Source organism: Aspergillus puulaauensis, chromosome 2, assembly GCF_016861865.1.
Source record: "Aspergillus puulaauensis MK2 DNA, chromosome 2, nearly complete sequence".
NCBI classification, from domain to species: domain Eukaryota; kingdom Fungi; phylum Ascomycota; class Eurotiomycetes; order Eurotiales; family Aspergillaceae; genus Aspergillus; species Aspergillus puulaauensis.
Window position 1 is genome coordinate 3,344,579 of NC_054858.1, and position 15,411 is coordinate 3,359,989.

Below are 15,411 nucleotides of genomic sequence, written 5' to 3' on the forward strand. Positions count from 1 at the left end.
TACTCCATCAAAGCAGCTTACCCCGGAAATCGGCCGACTTCTCCCTGATACATATGCGGGGTTCTCCTCCTTTCGACTGTGATCGGCCTCCGCCAGCTCGGGGAATGGAGAAACAAATGCAACATTGAGCTGCACAAGCACAGTAATTCGTCGCTCTTCTGCCCATCTCGATGATCGAGTCCGCCTGCATCCCCATCGCGTCCGTGGTCGGCTGGCTGAGTTTAGGCAATAAAACCCCTTCCTACCTCCAAATCCGCGGCGAAAGTTTGACATCCATATGGATTTCCAGAAGTTAGGGACGCAAGCTGTTTTTGCGTCTAATGTAGCCTGGGAGCACCATACCATGGATTTGAGCACTGTGAACTGGAGTCTATCGGGCCCAGCCCTGGACACCATAGTGCCCGCCTCTATACCTTCCCATGTCCACTTAGACCTGTTTAATGCGGGTGTAATAGGTATGTGACCATTCAACCTGTTGAGCCTTGGGATTCCTAACAATAACCGCAGATGATCCGTAAGTGCTCCGCATGTCGCGAGGATTAATTAGTTACTCAACTATCTCCAAGCTACTATGGTCTGAATGAGATCAGCCTTCGCTGGGTTGGCGAGTCAAACTGGACATACACGAGCGACCCTATATCTGATCTGTATGTACCTCCCATTTTAATAGGTGCAATAACCTAACAGTGAATAGGTTGAGAGAATATGAGTCAACTTGGCTTGTATTTGAAGGGCTAGACACGTTCGCAAGCATTTCATTCTGTGGACATCATATCGCATCCACGAACAACCAGTTCCGCCAGTATGCGTTCGATGTTTCTTCGCCTCTGAAAAAGTGCACGGGAGACCCAACAATTAGCATAGACTTTGCGAGTGCTCCTAAAACCGTCGACGCAATTGCCGCAGACCCAAGTTCACCTCAGTGGCCAGTCCAGCTAACATCTCAATACCCAAACCGCTGGTTTATGCGCAAGCAGCAGTGCGATTTTGGTTGGGATTGGGGCCCTGCATTTGCCCCCGCTGGACCTTGGAAACCGGCGTACTTGGTCCAACTCGAAAAGCCTGGAAATATTCACATCCTGAATACGGACTTGGATATATACAGGGAGGGCAGTATCAACCATCTCCCGCCTGATCAAAACCAACCTTGGGTTGTGAACGCCAGCATTGATTTCATAGGTCATCCTCCAGCGGAGCCTCAATTATCTGTCGAGATCAAAGATTTTGAATCTGGTGAAATACTAGCCAGTCAACAAGCCGAGGCTGTTAGCGTCACTGAGGCCTCAATAACAGGCGTAACCACTTTCGATAGTCTTTCCCCGAAGCTCTGGTGGCCCTTGGGCCTCGGACCACAGAGTCTATATAATGTAACGATCACCGTCCACGACGGATCGGAACAGACCGCACTTTTCAGCAAGCGAACTGGCTTCCGGACAATATTCCTCAACCAGCGCAATATCACTGATAACCAACTGGCTCAAGGTATTGCTGATGGTGCGAATTGGCATTTTGAGATCAATGGACATGAATTCTACGCCAAAGGTTCTAATTTCATCCCCCCTGACACATTCTGGCCCCGAGTGACAAAGGAGAAGATGTCCCGGTTATTGGATGCCGCTGCTGCAGGTAATCAGAATATGCTCCGCATTTGGTCATCTGGCGCATACCTCCCTGATTTCATCTACGACTTGGCAGATGAAAGGGGGATTTTGCTCTGGAGTGAATTCCAATTCAGTGATGCCATGTACCCGGTAGACGATGACTTTCTTGACAACGTTGCCGAGGAAGTGGTTTATAACGTGCGACGAGTTAACCATCATCCGTCCCTAGCCCTATGGGCCGGTGGGAATGAGATCGAGAGTCTGATTCTTCCCCAAACCCAAGACGCAGACCCAGAGGGCTATCCTAAATATGTCGCGGAGTACGAAAAACTATACATCAGCTTGATTCTGCCGCTGGTGTATCAAAACACCCGCTCCATCACATACAGTCCTAGCAGCACCACAGAAGGGTACCTTAGTGTCAATCTTTCCGCTCCTGTACCCATGACCCAAAGGTACGAGCAACTCGAACCAGGTTCCTACTACGGCGATACCGATTACTACAACTATGACACCAATGTTTCCTTCGACTACTCTATCTACCCCGTTGGGCGCTTTGCAAATGAATTCGGATTCCATAGCATGCCCAGTTTACAGACATGGCAGCAAGCTGTTGATCCTGACGACCTACACTTCAATAGCACTGTAGTCGTCACCCGGAACCGCCACTATCCATCAGAAGGCTTCGGTGAGACGTACAATGCTTCACGTGGAATGGCCGAAATGACCCTGGGAGTTGAGCGCTACTACCCCGTCCCCGAGAACGCAGACCCAGCTGCAAATTTCTCCGCCTGGTGTCACGCAACCCAGCTATTCCAAGCGGACTTTTATAAATCCCAGATCCAGTTCTACCGACGAGGAAGCGGAATGCCTGAAAGACAGCTAGGGTCTCTATACTGGCAGCTAGAGGATATCTGGCAGGCGCCTACGTGGGCCGGTATCGAGTACGACGGCCGGTGGAAAGTGCTGCACTATGTTGCGCGCGATATATACCAACCAATAATTGTGTCTCCGTTCTGGAACTACACTACAGGCAATTTCGAAGTCTATGTAACTTCAGATCTATGGGAGTCTGCAACAGGAACTGTGAACCTCACCTGGTTGACTCTCTCTGGAGAACCGATTCCCAATAACGCCGGCACACCGACGACCCTCTCGTTCGCGGTTGGCGCCATTAATACAACAAGAGTCTACAGCACCAATATCAAAGACCTCAACCTGCCAAACCCGAAAGACTCCATCCTTACCCTTTCCGTGTCCAGCGAAGCATCTCTCCCCAATTCCAAGGAACCGGTTTCACTAACCCACGAAAACCACTTCACCCCCGCATTCCCGAAGGACCTGGCCCTGACTGATCCCGAGCTCGAGCTCTCATACGACTCTCAGTCTGAGGTATTCACAGTAGAGGCGAAGTCAGGCGTATCTCTCTACACCTGGCTTGACTACCCGGCCGGTTTGGTGGGTTACTTTGACTACAACGCGTTCGTGCTTGCGCCTGGCCAGAAGAAGGAGATCCGGTTTATAGTTCAGGAAGATCACTCGGATGGAGAATGGCAGCGAGAGGTTACTGTTCGCAGCCTCTGGGACCAGAAAGTCAGGGATTAGTTTAGTTTCGAACTTCCGCTCGTTTGTACTTAGTTCTTAATGAATCAGTTGCTTGCAATAATAGGGGATCCATATAAATGGAGTTGCTATCACCTAGATGGCTATATATAAAACAGTTCCATATCCCCCTCCAGCATCTGAAACCTTGAAATCCGGAGCAAAAGGGAGCAAAACAGGGGATAATGTAAGCAGGTAGCGATTGTTATAAAGTGGTTCTCATGATTTCTGTGACAGTATGCAAATAATTATCACAGAGTGTCCTGGGTAGCTTGAGGTTGAACTTTTACGATTACAGCTGTTTTTGGACCTGCATCTCGTACATCAGATTACAGAGTAGGGCTAGTATAGTGTATACCTACACCAGTATGGGCCCGAAGTTCCCCGGCGATGGCCTAATGTTCAAGTCCCACTCCGTAATCAACGAAGGTTAACATAAAACACCGATAAGAGCGAAATGTTGAGTAAGTCTATTATCGGGTCGAATTTGTGACTTGGCTTCTATGGTTGGGGCTATTTTCTCACTACCCTTGTAGGGTAATCTTGCAAGCAGTAAAAGATGATTTATTCTAGTCTAAATGTTTTGAACTGTATTTTCTGTATATTAATTTACTTTGCCAGCAGTACAGGGTTCTGCACCACGGGGTAATTGGGATAATTAGCCTTATAAACCCTCTGGCACCGACCATTATATTCCCCAGTCGTATTCATCACAGTCTCGCCCTCACGCCCAGACACACCCAACTGTGCCAGAGGCCCATTAACAGGCCTCGCCCTTTCCCATCCAGGCCCAGCAGGAGGATCCCGAATCCACGCAACAAACCAGTCATTCACGTAGTCCGCCAACCGCTGCTGTGCGTCGGTAACGTCACTCAACTCCGAGAAGCACTCATTGCCGCCGTGGAAAAAGGGGACTTCGCTACCGTGGGATGGCCCGATGCCGGGCATACCCAGTACGTTCGAGTAGTTGCCGAACCAGCGGTAGATCCAGGTGGGCTGGTCTGCGGCGCGGAGGTCGAGCAGGGAGTCGGTGGCGCAGATGAAGCGGGCGTCGCCATATGAGGCGCCGCTCATTGAGGGGATGGATGCATAGTCTGCTTCTTTGTATGCGCCTAGCATTTCGGACTCCGGCACGAATGCTAGGTCTGCGTCAAAGGTGCGGATCCAGGATTCGAAGTCCTTGTTCTCAGCGCTATAGACGTATCCGAAGATGGCGCCCTCCTGGTCTGAGTTGCCGACGATAAGTGGCAGCGATTTCGGGTAATGCCCGTTGACGAAGCAGTCGGTATAGTTGTTGAACCGGGTGTTGTTGTCTACTGCTGGCGCGAACCAGATGTTGGAGGTTGAATTGAAGTAGCTGGTTTGGAAGTCGTATGTGTCTGCTGCGCGAAGGCAGTCCAGGGTGTAATCGTCGGCTGTGCAATCTAGTGATACCCCAGAATCTAGCATATCTTGTACTACCTGCTTCAGCGCGACACCTGCAGGTGCGTAGGCGGGACCTGACCGCGCATTGGCGGACATCTCGATGGCACCGGCTAGAAAAGTCTGTGGGTGAGTCCAGAGGTAGTGGTCGACATGGACTGCGCCGGAGGAGTGGCCGCCCAGAACAATATGTGACTTGTTACCACCAAAGGCTGTGCCTTGGTTAGTTAAATTCGCCAGACGAGGAGGAGATGCTTGCCTTCGATGTTGTTGTAAACCCACTGCAGAGCCAGCTCCACATCCAGAATTCCAAAGTTCTGGGACTCGCTCTCCAGCTCAGGCACATTAGGTGAGGCGTAGATACTCTCGCGGTAGTTGAAGTTAACATAGATCACGCCCTTGCGTGCGAAATTATAGCCTTGCCATTGGGCATTGCTGTTTCCCCCAGTGACCATAGCACCGCCATAGATATAGACAAAGACGGGCAAATTAGTCTTGGTGTCACCGAGTGGAGACCAGATGTTCAGGTTCAGGCAATCTTCGCTCTGGGCAGTAATTTTTGTGCCGGACATTGCCTGGGCACAGGATGGGCCATAGGTTACTGCATCGAATTTCCCTCCGTGAAACGCATTGATCGGCTTGGGGGCCTTCCAGCGGTTTTCTCGAGCAGTGCTCTGGGCAAAGGGTATCCCAAGGAAGACGTTTGTGTTATTCTGCACAAAGCCATTGATGACACCCTGCTCAACGGTGACAATGGGGGAAACATTCCTCGGAAAAGATGCGCCAGCTTCTGCAGCTGCGCTGGTTGCACCCAGCAGAACCACTGCCAGCGTGCGGTAAAAAAAACGCATGATGAGGACCGGTGACAAGAAATAATCATTGGATCAGGACGCACAGCAAGCATTTAAGAAAAAGCTACCTAAGGCACTAAGCCCTGTTCATCTTGGAAACACCCCATAGTGGAGCACATCTAGATTGTGCGGTAACGGCTCCTTAAGGACCACTAATCAGTCCTCTTTCCCACGCAGACTTCAGGTGCCCTATTTGATTCTGACGTGCTTGTAAATTTGTGCATGCTAACTCATATCTTAATACTATTAAAGTACTAGAACAAGCTGTCGGGCTTTTAATAAATACCATTATAATAAAACCTTTATGTAGACAGCGGTAGTGCAACAGCATTACTAGTTAGATCACTAAGGGTCTTTTGGAGACAGATGACTGCGATAACCCCTTAGTCAAACAATACCAGTTTATCGCCAATATGCGGCGGGTATTTACTAGGGTTAAATTATATAGAATTAACACAAAGTTGCCTTAAAACAGGCTTCCTCCTACGTAGCCTTCCAGTGTCGGTACGCCATCTAGCTATTCATCGTATTTTTGAAGGCGCGAAATGGAAAAAAAAATTCAGAAGCGTTTCTCCATAGGATAGCGATGTGGTAGGCCTTTGGTAAACGATACGAGTTGCTAACAGGTGGTCGGTGGAGACAGAGTCCTACCTAATGAAGCAGGCAGAATATCATGGCCCCTTCGTTCCTTCCACAACAGTATAAGTTATAACATGTAAACCAATTCCACATAGCTACCAGCTTATCAATTTTCTTCCTTATTTTCTTTTCCCTGATATCGAAAATTTGTAAATTGGTTTATGTTATGTGTAATCCAGAGCCATTATGGTTCCTGTAATTAGACAAATATCTCACTCTATATACCTAACGCAGCTCTGGTCTGAGGCGATTTAAACCCAGTTACTCGCCTCGTTTGCAAATATTCATTCACTTTGCCTTAATAACACAGCCTTGCTATTGTAACTGATGTGCTTAAACTTCTCTCTTTGATCTTGTCTTACTTCTTCACTTCATCTGAGCGACACTTCCTCGTTGATTCTATCTCTCCGTGTCCAGCTTGACCACTAAAGCTTTCTTTTCCGTGATCTTATTCCTTTCATTTTCAACTCATCTATCCAGCTTCGACGTCAGAACTGAATCCTCGATACTACCTGCCGCTTCGCGCTCCGTTCGAGCAACACATCCGCGGCTCAACCAGCCAACCTCACCAACCCACCTGCGGAACTCTTCATACTCTTCTTTCATCCTATACACCGCATCTCTGGCCATCTTCTCCAGACTCGCAATCCGCTTTCACCCCAACAAAATGCCGCCAATCACCCACGAAATTGCGCCCAAGGGCGACACCATCCTCGTTGTCAATAACCCCAATGCGCCTTTTGCACCATGGCCAACGACTTCAGACAGAACCTCTGAAGAATTTGGCGAGCCGAAGTGTAACCTGGAAGTGCGTATTCGTGTCTCCTCCGCACACCTCAAGCTCGCCTCTCCCTACTTCGACAGGGCGCTGTCCGGAGACTGGAAAGAAGCGACAGTGTTACGGGAGACAGGGTCCGCTGAGGTTGAAACGAGTGATTGGGGCGTCGAGGCACTGCTGCTGCTCTTACGGATCTTTCATTGCCAGTTATCAGATCTACCCAAGACAATTACCCTGGAGTTGCTGGCTAATCTTTGCACTTTGATCGACTACTATGAATGTCACAGTATCCTTGGCTTTGTTTCAGAGAGATGGTATCAGTCTCAGTACATGGTGACCTCTTTGGGAAACACCAGTTTAGTCCCTTTGATGTCGAACGGAACCTCTGAGGTAACCTTGATTCAGATTGAGAGGCTTATCGATCAACGGCAGATGATGCTTTTTCTCTGGGTTACGTGGGTATTCAATAAACCCAACGCTTTCCTCGCTTGTTCTTCCTTCTTGATCTCAACCATCGATGGGCCTCTAACGTCCTTGGGCCTCCCGCTGCCGAGCACAATTACTGGTAAGCAATCACATGGCACGTATTTGACGTTTGAAGCGCAGCCCTAACACCATTTTTCCTGGAATAGACCAAATAAACGAGCGCCGCGAAAAACTTGTGGGAGACGCTATTCATGCCATCAGGTCGCAGGAAAGTATTTGGGACCGCGATGGTACATCGTGCGGGAAGATCTGCGACTTTGTGTGCCTCGGGACTCTCAGGGATTTTATTGCAGCGAAGGGACTATCCCCAGCATACGCCCCTTTCGAGTCATTTTCGTTGCACGACCTGCAAAAGTCTGTGCGCAGTCTCAAGGTCCCCAAGTGGCGGGAGTGGACTGAGGAACGCCCAACAACCCAGAGGCCACATGCTTGCACGAATACTACCTTCACTGAGTTGTCGGCCAAGCTCTTTTCCATGCCTGCTAAAGGTCTTATACTGGAGGATTTTAAGCCTCGCCCCAACGGGACCGAGCCTGGTATCACCCTCAATTGATTAATCCTCTATCGGTGCCCGGTACTCACGTCTAATATCGCTGGCTGTATCTAGTCTTTAGGATTATTCAACGCAGATAATAGCGCGTTATCCATATGTAAAATCTGACAAGGCTTGCGCAGGTTTTTCCAGATTAGTGCTTCATACATACTATAATGGACGCGTCTATTCCTTTCTCCCTTAGAATTCACAGCGAAGATGGCGATTTACTATCAGTTTCAGACCCATTTCCTTGATTTATATGGTGGCAGGGATAAGAATGGGAAGGGTGGCTCTGATATCCCCCAGAATAAATGCTCGGCTGGTCATTGAAGCCCTGCAGCGATGTAATTCGGAGTAGCGGCCCATCATACTTGAGCACTACGGACGGACAAACGAGGTGTCTGTTGAAAAGGTCAAGGTGGTCTTCTTCATCCTGCAGCTGGATGCGGTTTTTTTTTTTTTTTTTTTGGAATATCAGCGGAAGACGTTGACAAGTATCGATGCGGATATAAGTTCTCTGGATGAGTCGGACAGGCTGAGGCGAGAGGTCTTTTTGTACTACATGGGCCTTCTTGTAAAAGCTTAGTAGGCTTGGGACCTGCACAGTCTATGAATTGAGATATATGTGTCTTGAGTAATTAATCGTGATCTGCTATATCCCCATTTCGTACACCCATCAAGGAGAGATGTAGCCCGTACGCGAGCATGGTGGGAGCATGGGAGGGCTAGAGGCAACTGCGACAGCCGGGGAAAAAGAGGGCAAATGGGATAGTTGCCCTAATTTCCCCGGCTTGTATGGAATGTACCCTGGAAAGGAAGCAGCAATCAAGGTCGTTCCTTCCTGTTGAAGTGGGCGTTCCTTCCTGTTGAAGTGGTCTTTCCTTCCTGTTAAAGTGGTTGCTCTTTCCTGGTACGGCAGTATAAATTCCAATTTATCAAGAAGGCACGACTGAAGGTAAACATGCCAGATATGGAAGGAGTGACTTTGAACCTGAACGAACGAGGAAGGCACAATGCACATTCAGGGTCATCACTGCTGTCTACAGACTGCTGTCCTTCCCCAACCATTTTGGAGTATTCGGTGCTCAACCCTGTTCGAACAGGAACAAATAACAGCGCCGTTGCCGCATGCAACAGTTCAGTCCATGGACACACATTCATCAAGCAAGTGCAAAACCGACTCGTCATTGGGGTCCCTTCGATACCGTGTATACCTCATGAATAGCTGCTCTGGGCCCTTATTCCATTTGGAAACATCGTGTGGACCGAGTAAGAATGGTTGATCGCGCGGCCGAAAGACAGCGTAGTGATGGATTCGTGCTTCCTCGGGGATCTCTGTCACCTCGATATCATCCTCTGATGTATTTGAGGCGATGCTATCCCCAGACTGCCGTGCTCTTTGCCGAAGTATGCTCCTGCTGAGCGCCTCTTCCTGCTCGATGATCTTTCCCGCAAGCATCAACCCAGTTGCGCATTTGTAGAAGCTTTGCACTGGTGGTGATTTGCGCAGGAGTTCGAGCGCCTTTCGCCGCAGAGCTGGATCATGGCATTCCATGGCCGTCCAGAAGAGAGGTAACCCAACGCCAAGTTCAAACGTGAAGGCAGGCTGGGTTCCATTTGGACTAGCTGAATTGTCGAGTGCAATGGTCGCTTGTTCTACAATGAGGCGGAAGCTGGGAAGGTGGGCATCATAGACTGTTTCACTGCGTTCCAGACAAGTTGACGTTATCATAGACAACGTGGTGTGGTACATGATAAGCAAGGCTTGGATTGAGGGATTCGAGTTCATGGGAGGTGGGCTCGTGCTTTGCAACTTTTGCGTGAGGTCGTTGTAAGCGCAACACCAGCGTCTAAGGGCCTCTTGGAGTCGACTTCGTTTCGCTATGAGCTTAGGGGTGATTTTCGCTTCAAGGCCGATGAATGGGTTGCTTCCTGATTCCCTTTCCAGAATTTGGACCTGAGCCGAAAGTGGTATGAGCGCATCTCGAGCGGAACCCAGCGACGTAAAATTGTACGTTTCTCCGTTGTTGATATCGCTGAACAGATCACATATCGACGTCCCTGAAATCGACAAAGCAGCTGACCCGAGGCGCATGAACAGAGGAGCGAGAGTACCTTCAAGTAGAGTTGCCTGGAAACTGGAGGATTTAGCACGTAAGTCGAGTATAAGCTTGATCCCCTGGTTATAGAGTTGCAGGGCCTCTTCCACATGGCCTTGCAACGTCTCTATACATACAAATAGCACACAGCTAATCAAGGCAACTTGTGCATCAACACTACCACGGTTAATCTGGGTGCGAATCTTCGACAACGAGCGCGAGTACCAGCACAGGGCCTCGCTCTGCTTCGGGTTGAGCGCAGGAGACATTTCGTGTCGCAGGCTAAGGAATACGAAGTCATGGCACATATCAGGGTATTCAAACAAGGTACTGATTGCATTCACGGCATCCCAGATGGCAGGCTCGGTACGACAGGCCCAGGGGACGACACGGGCCCAAAAGTCCTGGTCAAGTCCCCCACCTAGGTACGGGGCCGCATGTTCAAAATAATAAGCGAAAGCGCGACGCTCTCGCCATACAGTGTTTGGAGATGGGGAGATGGGGAGATTGAGGATAGACGTGGTTGATGCGGCCGCGGCGTAGGAATCGTTCGTGGAGGTGGCGTATTCGCATTTGTATCTTCTCGCGAGACACCGTCGACAGCTAGGCTTCTCTTCGCCGCATTTGACCTTTCGGGCCTTGCATGCTTTGCAACCTCGTCGCGACTTGAGAGGCCCGAGATGGTCAGGAGAGCGTAGGGGATGTGAAAGGGGCATGGCGACGTTACGGAACGTTGAAGGTCATTCTATGGGTAAATGTGTGGGAATTAACCATAGCCTGGCGGGGTCAGTAGTAGTAAATTAATAGCCCCAGGAAAACCGAAAGTATTGCAGATTGCAAGTGAACCTTGAAACTTGAAAGCACGGGCGAGAGGAACGGATGGAGAATGGAGACGCTGAACAGCGGCAGCTCCACTTGGTCAATCAACGGACCCTAACTGCTATTTATATTCCTGCCAATTTACAAACTCAACACACGCTGAATCCTTAATTTCATCAATGCAAGCCCTATTATCCTGGAAACGCCACCCAAACTCCAATCCAACCCATCCTAACAAAAGAAACCCATAAAAGACATCGACATGCGAAATACATAATAATCCCCATCCAACCCAAATACCCCATCCATCCCATTGAGTAGTAGAAGACACCCTACCCCATCCTCGAATAAACCCCCGACCCAACCGGCGTCTCGATATCCGGCCGTGACCGCGCGTCTCGCGCGTCTCGCGCCATCCAGCTCATCTGTTTCAATCGGAACTCCCGCATATACCGTCTCTGGTCGTCAGACATTTCCTTGGGTTCTCCCTGTCCGTGGAAGCCGTTTGTAGCGAGCGAGTGGATGGAGTAGCCTATTAGGACGCTGACGACGCAGCCGACGATGACGATAAGGATGATGACTTCTTTTGCGATGGCCATGGTTGTTTATGTTGTTTCTATTAGACGGGTGGATGTTAGTAAGGTGGTTTAGAGGCCGAAATCGACAGCTGGGTAGGAGAAGGAAGTAGGGCTATCGTACTCACTCTAGTTTAAAACGAATGGACGACTTTATGCAAGCCAAAAGCGAGAGACAGGTAGAATAAGAAGGAAGGAATGGATAGGCAGATATAGCTATGCAGAAGAAACAGTCTTCGCAGAGATTGCAGAACACGCCCTTATAAGAACCCAAGACCAGCGAAATCTAAATGAAGATCCTTCCAAATTTACCCCATCCTACTGACCGTTCCAAGTCTAATTTCCCTTGCTCTTACTCTCACTATCTCTTCCCCCACCACTAGCTGAAACGGCGTTCTTGATGCATCGCCCGGAGAGGGTCCCTAGGGCTGTTTCCAGGACCATATACTTCCCAAAGCAGGATAGCGTAGAATGGTGTGACGTCATTTGCGAGCGGGCAAATCACAACACGCGATATCTGAACAAAATCCGACGCTAATTTTGACCCTGGGCGAATCAGAGCACGATCCGAGCTGTGGCTTGGACTGTCGGCCCTGGCCGTGCTTACTCTGACTATGGCAGGTTCATTCTTCTTAGTTATTCCATTGCTAGGTTCGGTTGCGCTGGAGATGCTGAGCCTGCAGAAGCGTGGTTTTGGATCGCGTGATTCGTGGCTTGGGCTTTCCCCCTGAATGTGAATTTGGTTTGAATTCCTTGAGTTCCTTGGGTTCCTGCTCTTGCGCCTCTGTCTTTGTCGATAATAGAAACTTTCCGGAATCCACGTGATTCTGCCCGTGCTGCAAGGCGCTGTTGAGATGGAGCTACGAAGTTGCACCGTTTGAGTTAGAGTATAAGTCATAAATCGTTCTCTATTTCAAGCTATCGTCTATGTCTGCGCTGACATAACTCATATCAAAGCGTCTATTGGAAGTAACCGGGGAACAACCAGTTAATCCGCTCGCTCGCCTCGGGAGACCACTGTGTCTGTGGTGTGCTGAGGCCGAATTTCACCGATCCAGCATACTGCTTCGCCTGGACAAGGTCCGAGTTGTGCTCGGCCGCCAGCTCGTCAAGGACAGCAGTGACAAAGTGCTTCGCGTTCACGGCGTTGGCCTTCATGTTGCCCATCACCATCTCGACGGTGACGTCCTCGGTAGTCTCGTGCCAGCAGTCATAGTCGGTGGACATGCAGATCATTTGGTATGCGATTTCAGCCTCGCGGGCGAGCTTGGCCTCAGGCAGGGCTGACATGTTGATAACGGAGCCGCCCCATGAGCGGTAAAGCTTGCTCTCAGCGCGAGTGGAGAATTGGGGTCCCTCTAAACGCAAAGGTTAGTGACATATAAACGTGCTAGCAATTCGGATGCGTACCCATGCAGACAAGAGTGCCGCGGTCATGCAGCGTCACGCCCTCTCCCTCCAAGCTGTGTCCGCAAGCCCGAACCACCTTGGCAACGCCCTCGTCAAAGGGATCACCGAAGGGGACGTGGCCGACGATGCCACCCTCGAAGAACGTGAAGGGCCGGATACCCTTGGTGCGGTCAATGACCTGGTCCGGGACGACGAAATCGCGAGGCTTGATCTCCTCCTGCAAGCTACCGACAGCAGAGAAAGCGATGATGGTGCGGACACCGATGGAGCGAAGGGCGGCAATGTTAGCGCGCGCGGGCACCTCATGAGGGGCGATTTGGTGGTGAGCTCCGTGGCGGCTAAGGAACGCAACAGCGACGGTCTTGTCCTTGACAGTGTGGTGCAGGATGGTTATCGGGGAGGAGGGGGTGCCCCATGGCGTTGAGATGTTGAGCGAGGCAGCCTGGGTAAAACCGGGAAGTTCACGCAGACCTGTGCCACCGATAACCGCGATACGGACGGGCTCTGTAGCATCCAACAGTGTCAGCTCGTTCTTTAAGAGGGTCCCCGCGGAAGCTAACCGTCGTAGGTGTTGGGAAGGGCAGCCATTCTTGCGGCGAGTTGTTTTGGCGATTCTATTCTCCTCGGGGGGCGTTGAGAAATAGAAGAGAGAGCGCGAGAGGAAAAGGATCGAAGGAAAGAGCGCAGCAGCATCCACCGAGGAACCAATGCCAATCAACCGCGCGGTGAAGTCGCAATTTCAGGCCAGCGCAGAAAATGTTCGGCGGCGGGGTCGATGCCCCTCAGTCCCGATTGGGCCAAGGAGGTCACCCACGTGCGTCCTCAGGCACCAGCCGGCTTCTACCAACAACTCTCCGTACGGTCTCGACTCTTGGAAATGCTAATCAAAGTTTTGAACACTCTAACGTTCGTTCTGCATATTAATCTGCCTATGACACTCTATTCTGCTGGCCGCCACTCATAATGGTGCGCCCCTTTACCCACTGGTCCTGGATCCTCCCCTGGCACTCCAGGCAGGTTGTACCCATGCGCTCCAAAGAAGTCCATCTGCGCTTCCATGAACTTGGTCGGCAATATTGTTCCTGCTTCATACTTGACGTATTCCAAAGTGGCGGAAATTGCCGGGAGATAATGGTCTGAGTCGATAGCGGCAATGGTGATCTCTTTCAGCGAGCCGTATGTTCGCTGCAACTCTGCCGCCACCTTGTCGATATATTTCATATTCGTCAATTCCTTATTATTCGAAAGAATTGGCTGCAGGATATCTGCAATCCCCTCGGATCGGATAATGCATCCTGCACGCCAGATCTGCAGACACTTCCCCAGGTCGATGTCCCAGCCCTCGTCTTCTGAGGCGCGAGCGATCATCTCGAGACCCTGACAAAAGCTTGCTAGAAATGAGGCATAAACTGCGCGACGCAGATGCTCCTTGAACGCCTCAAAGGTCTTCATACCTCGAATAGGAGTGGGGGTTGGAATTTTGAGCTTCTTCGCGACCTCGAGTCTCTCCGCGCGGTTTCCGCTTGAAATCCGCATATAGTGTGCTGTAGCAAGCGTTGGTGCAGAGACATGTCGAGCAGCAGACTCCATGATCGACCAGAATGGCGTGCCCTCCGTGTTATCGTCGTCCTGTACCACCTTGTCCAAAACATCGTCAAGCACGTATCCATTGTCTCCCACTCCTTGACCTTTACCGTCGCCCTTTGCTGTCTTCTTGACGCGCAGTAGATCGGCTCCAATTTCGAGCAGGAAGTTGTTTCGCAGTTCTCCTTTGTTATTCCATTCTGCAAATATGTCGGCAATTTCCTCGTATCCAAGCTCTCTGCCATAGTAGAGAAGAGACCACGCCTCGGCAACAGCTGAGAGCATTCCGCCTTCAATTCCATTATGAACCATTTTCACAAAATGGCCTGATCCGCCGGGTCCAATTCTGGTCACACAGGGAAGTCCCGTCTTTGAATCCTTCGCAGAATAGAGCTCCAAAAGAGGCATGACAAGGTCAAGCGCCTCTTTATCCCCACCAGGCGATAGACTGGGGCCCCGTCGAGCAGACTGATAACCCCCAGACACACCCAAGCCAATCCAACTAACTCCAATCTCCTGGCACTCCTTTTGTCTCCTCTCCGTACGGCGATAATTCTCATTCCCGCCATCAAGGATAATATCGCCCTTTTTCAGGTCACCCTTGATCGTCTTCAGAACAGAATCCGCAGGATCACCATGCGTGATCGAAAAGAGGAATATTTTTCGCTCGCCCTGCCCTTCCAGGCTTTTCGTGAACTTGCTGATATCGTAGAATCCCTCGATCTTGCCTCCATCCTTGTAGTTGGCGTGCTTGCTCGATTCAAGCAGCTGGTCTACATTCTCGTGCTTCACGTCCCAGATGGATACGTCGAGCCCGAGCTCCGAGAAGGCGAAGGCCATCATGGAGCCCATATTCCCGGACCCAACAATCCCAATCCGCTTGAATTTATTAACTATTTCCTGTTGCGACGGCATTGTGTAGTAAATTCTGTAGATTCGCGAGTAAAGTGAGGTTGATATTTTGCGGACGTAGTTTCAAGACTGGAGGATACTTCGGCAGTTAAAAAAGA

At 50.3% G+C, this 15,411-nt stretch overlaps 8 protein-coding genes across 8 annotated transcripts; 2 read left to right on the forward strand and 6 right to left on the reverse strand.

Annotated features, from left to right (window-relative positions):
* Positions 1 to 277: 277 nt before the first annotated feature.
* APUU_21371S (beta-mannosidase mndA) lies at positions 278 to 3,206 on the forward strand (the record flags this gene model as incomplete). Its single annotated transcript, XM_041700115.1, has 4 exons — positions 278 to 455; positions 508 to 514; positions 567 to 647; positions 695 to 3,206. 4 exons carry the CDS (start codon positions 278 to 280, stop codon positions 3,204 to 3,206), a joined length of 2,778 nt encoding a protein of 925 aa, XP_041553133.1.
* A 606-nt stretch (positions 3,207 to 3,812) lies between these two features.
* APUU_21372A (uncharacterized protein) lies at positions 3,813 to 5,476 on the reverse strand (the record flags this gene model as incomplete). Its single annotated transcript, XM_041700116.1, has 2 exons — positions 3,813 to 4,837; positions 4,885 to 5,476. The coding sequence occupies 2 exons, from the start codon at positions 5,474 to 5,476 to the stop codon at positions 3,813 to 3,815; spliced, it is 1,617 nt and encodes a 538-aa protein (XP_041553134.1).
* A 1,306-nt stretch (positions 5,477 to 6,782) lies between these two features.
* On the forward strand, positions 6,783 to 7,932 carry APUU_21373S (uncharacterized protein; the record flags this gene model as incomplete). Its single annotated transcript, XM_041700117.1, has 2 exons — positions 6,783 to 7,458; positions 7,526 to 7,932. 2 exons carry the CDS (start codon positions 6,783 to 6,785, stop codon positions 7,930 to 7,932), a joined length of 1,083 nt encoding a protein of 360 aa, XP_041553135.1.
* Positions 7,933 to 8,590: 658 nt separating this feature from the next.
* Positions 8,591 to 8,935, reverse strand: APUU_21374A (uncharacterized protein; the record flags this gene model as incomplete). Its single annotated transcript, XM_041700119.1, has 1 exon — positions 8,591 to 8,935. One exon carries the CDS (start codon positions 8,933 to 8,935, stop codon positions 8,591 to 8,593), a length of 345 nt encoding a protein of 114 aa, XP_041553136.1.
* Positions 8,936 to 9,052: 117 nt separating this feature from the next.
* APUU_21375A (Zn(II)2Cys6 transcription factor) lies at positions 9,053 to 10,729 on the reverse strand (the record flags this gene model as incomplete). The annotated part of the gene is made up of 1 exon (XM_041700120.1): positions 9,053 to 10,729. The coding sequence occupies one exon, from the start codon at positions 10,727 to 10,729 to the stop codon at positions 9,053 to 9,055; it is 1,677 nt and encodes a 558-aa protein (XP_041553137.1).
* A 435-nt stretch (positions 10,730 to 11,164) lies between these two features.
* On the reverse strand, positions 11,165 to 11,431 carry APUU_21376A (uncharacterized protein; the record flags this gene model as incomplete). The annotated part of the gene is made up of 1 exon (XM_041700121.1): positions 11,165 to 11,431. The coding sequence occupies one exon, from the start codon at positions 11,429 to 11,431 to the stop codon at positions 11,165 to 11,167; it is 267 nt and encodes an 88-aa protein (XP_041553138.1).
* Positions 11,432 to 12,367: 936 nt separating this feature from the next.
* Positions 12,368 to 13,510, reverse strand: MEU1 (S-methyl-5-thioadenosine phosphorylase; the record flags this gene model as incomplete). The annotated part of the gene is made up of 3 exons (XM_041700122.1): positions 12,368 to 12,765; positions 12,818 to 13,321; positions 13,378 to 13,510. 3 exons carry the CDS (start codon positions 13,508 to 13,510, stop codon positions 12,368 to 12,370), a joined length of 1,035 nt encoding a protein of 344 aa, XP_041553139.1.
* Positions 13,511 to 13,756: 246 nt separating this feature from the next.
* APUU_21378A (6-phosphogluconate dehydrogenase, decarboxylating) lies at positions 13,757 to 15,316 on the reverse strand (the record flags this gene model as incomplete). The annotated part of the gene is made up of 1 exon (XM_041700123.1): positions 13,757 to 15,316. The coding sequence occupies one exon, from the start codon at positions 15,314 to 15,316 to the stop codon at positions 13,757 to 13,759; it is 1,560 nt and encodes a 519-aa protein (XP_041553140.1).
* Positions 15,317 to 15,411: the final 95 nt, after the last annotated feature.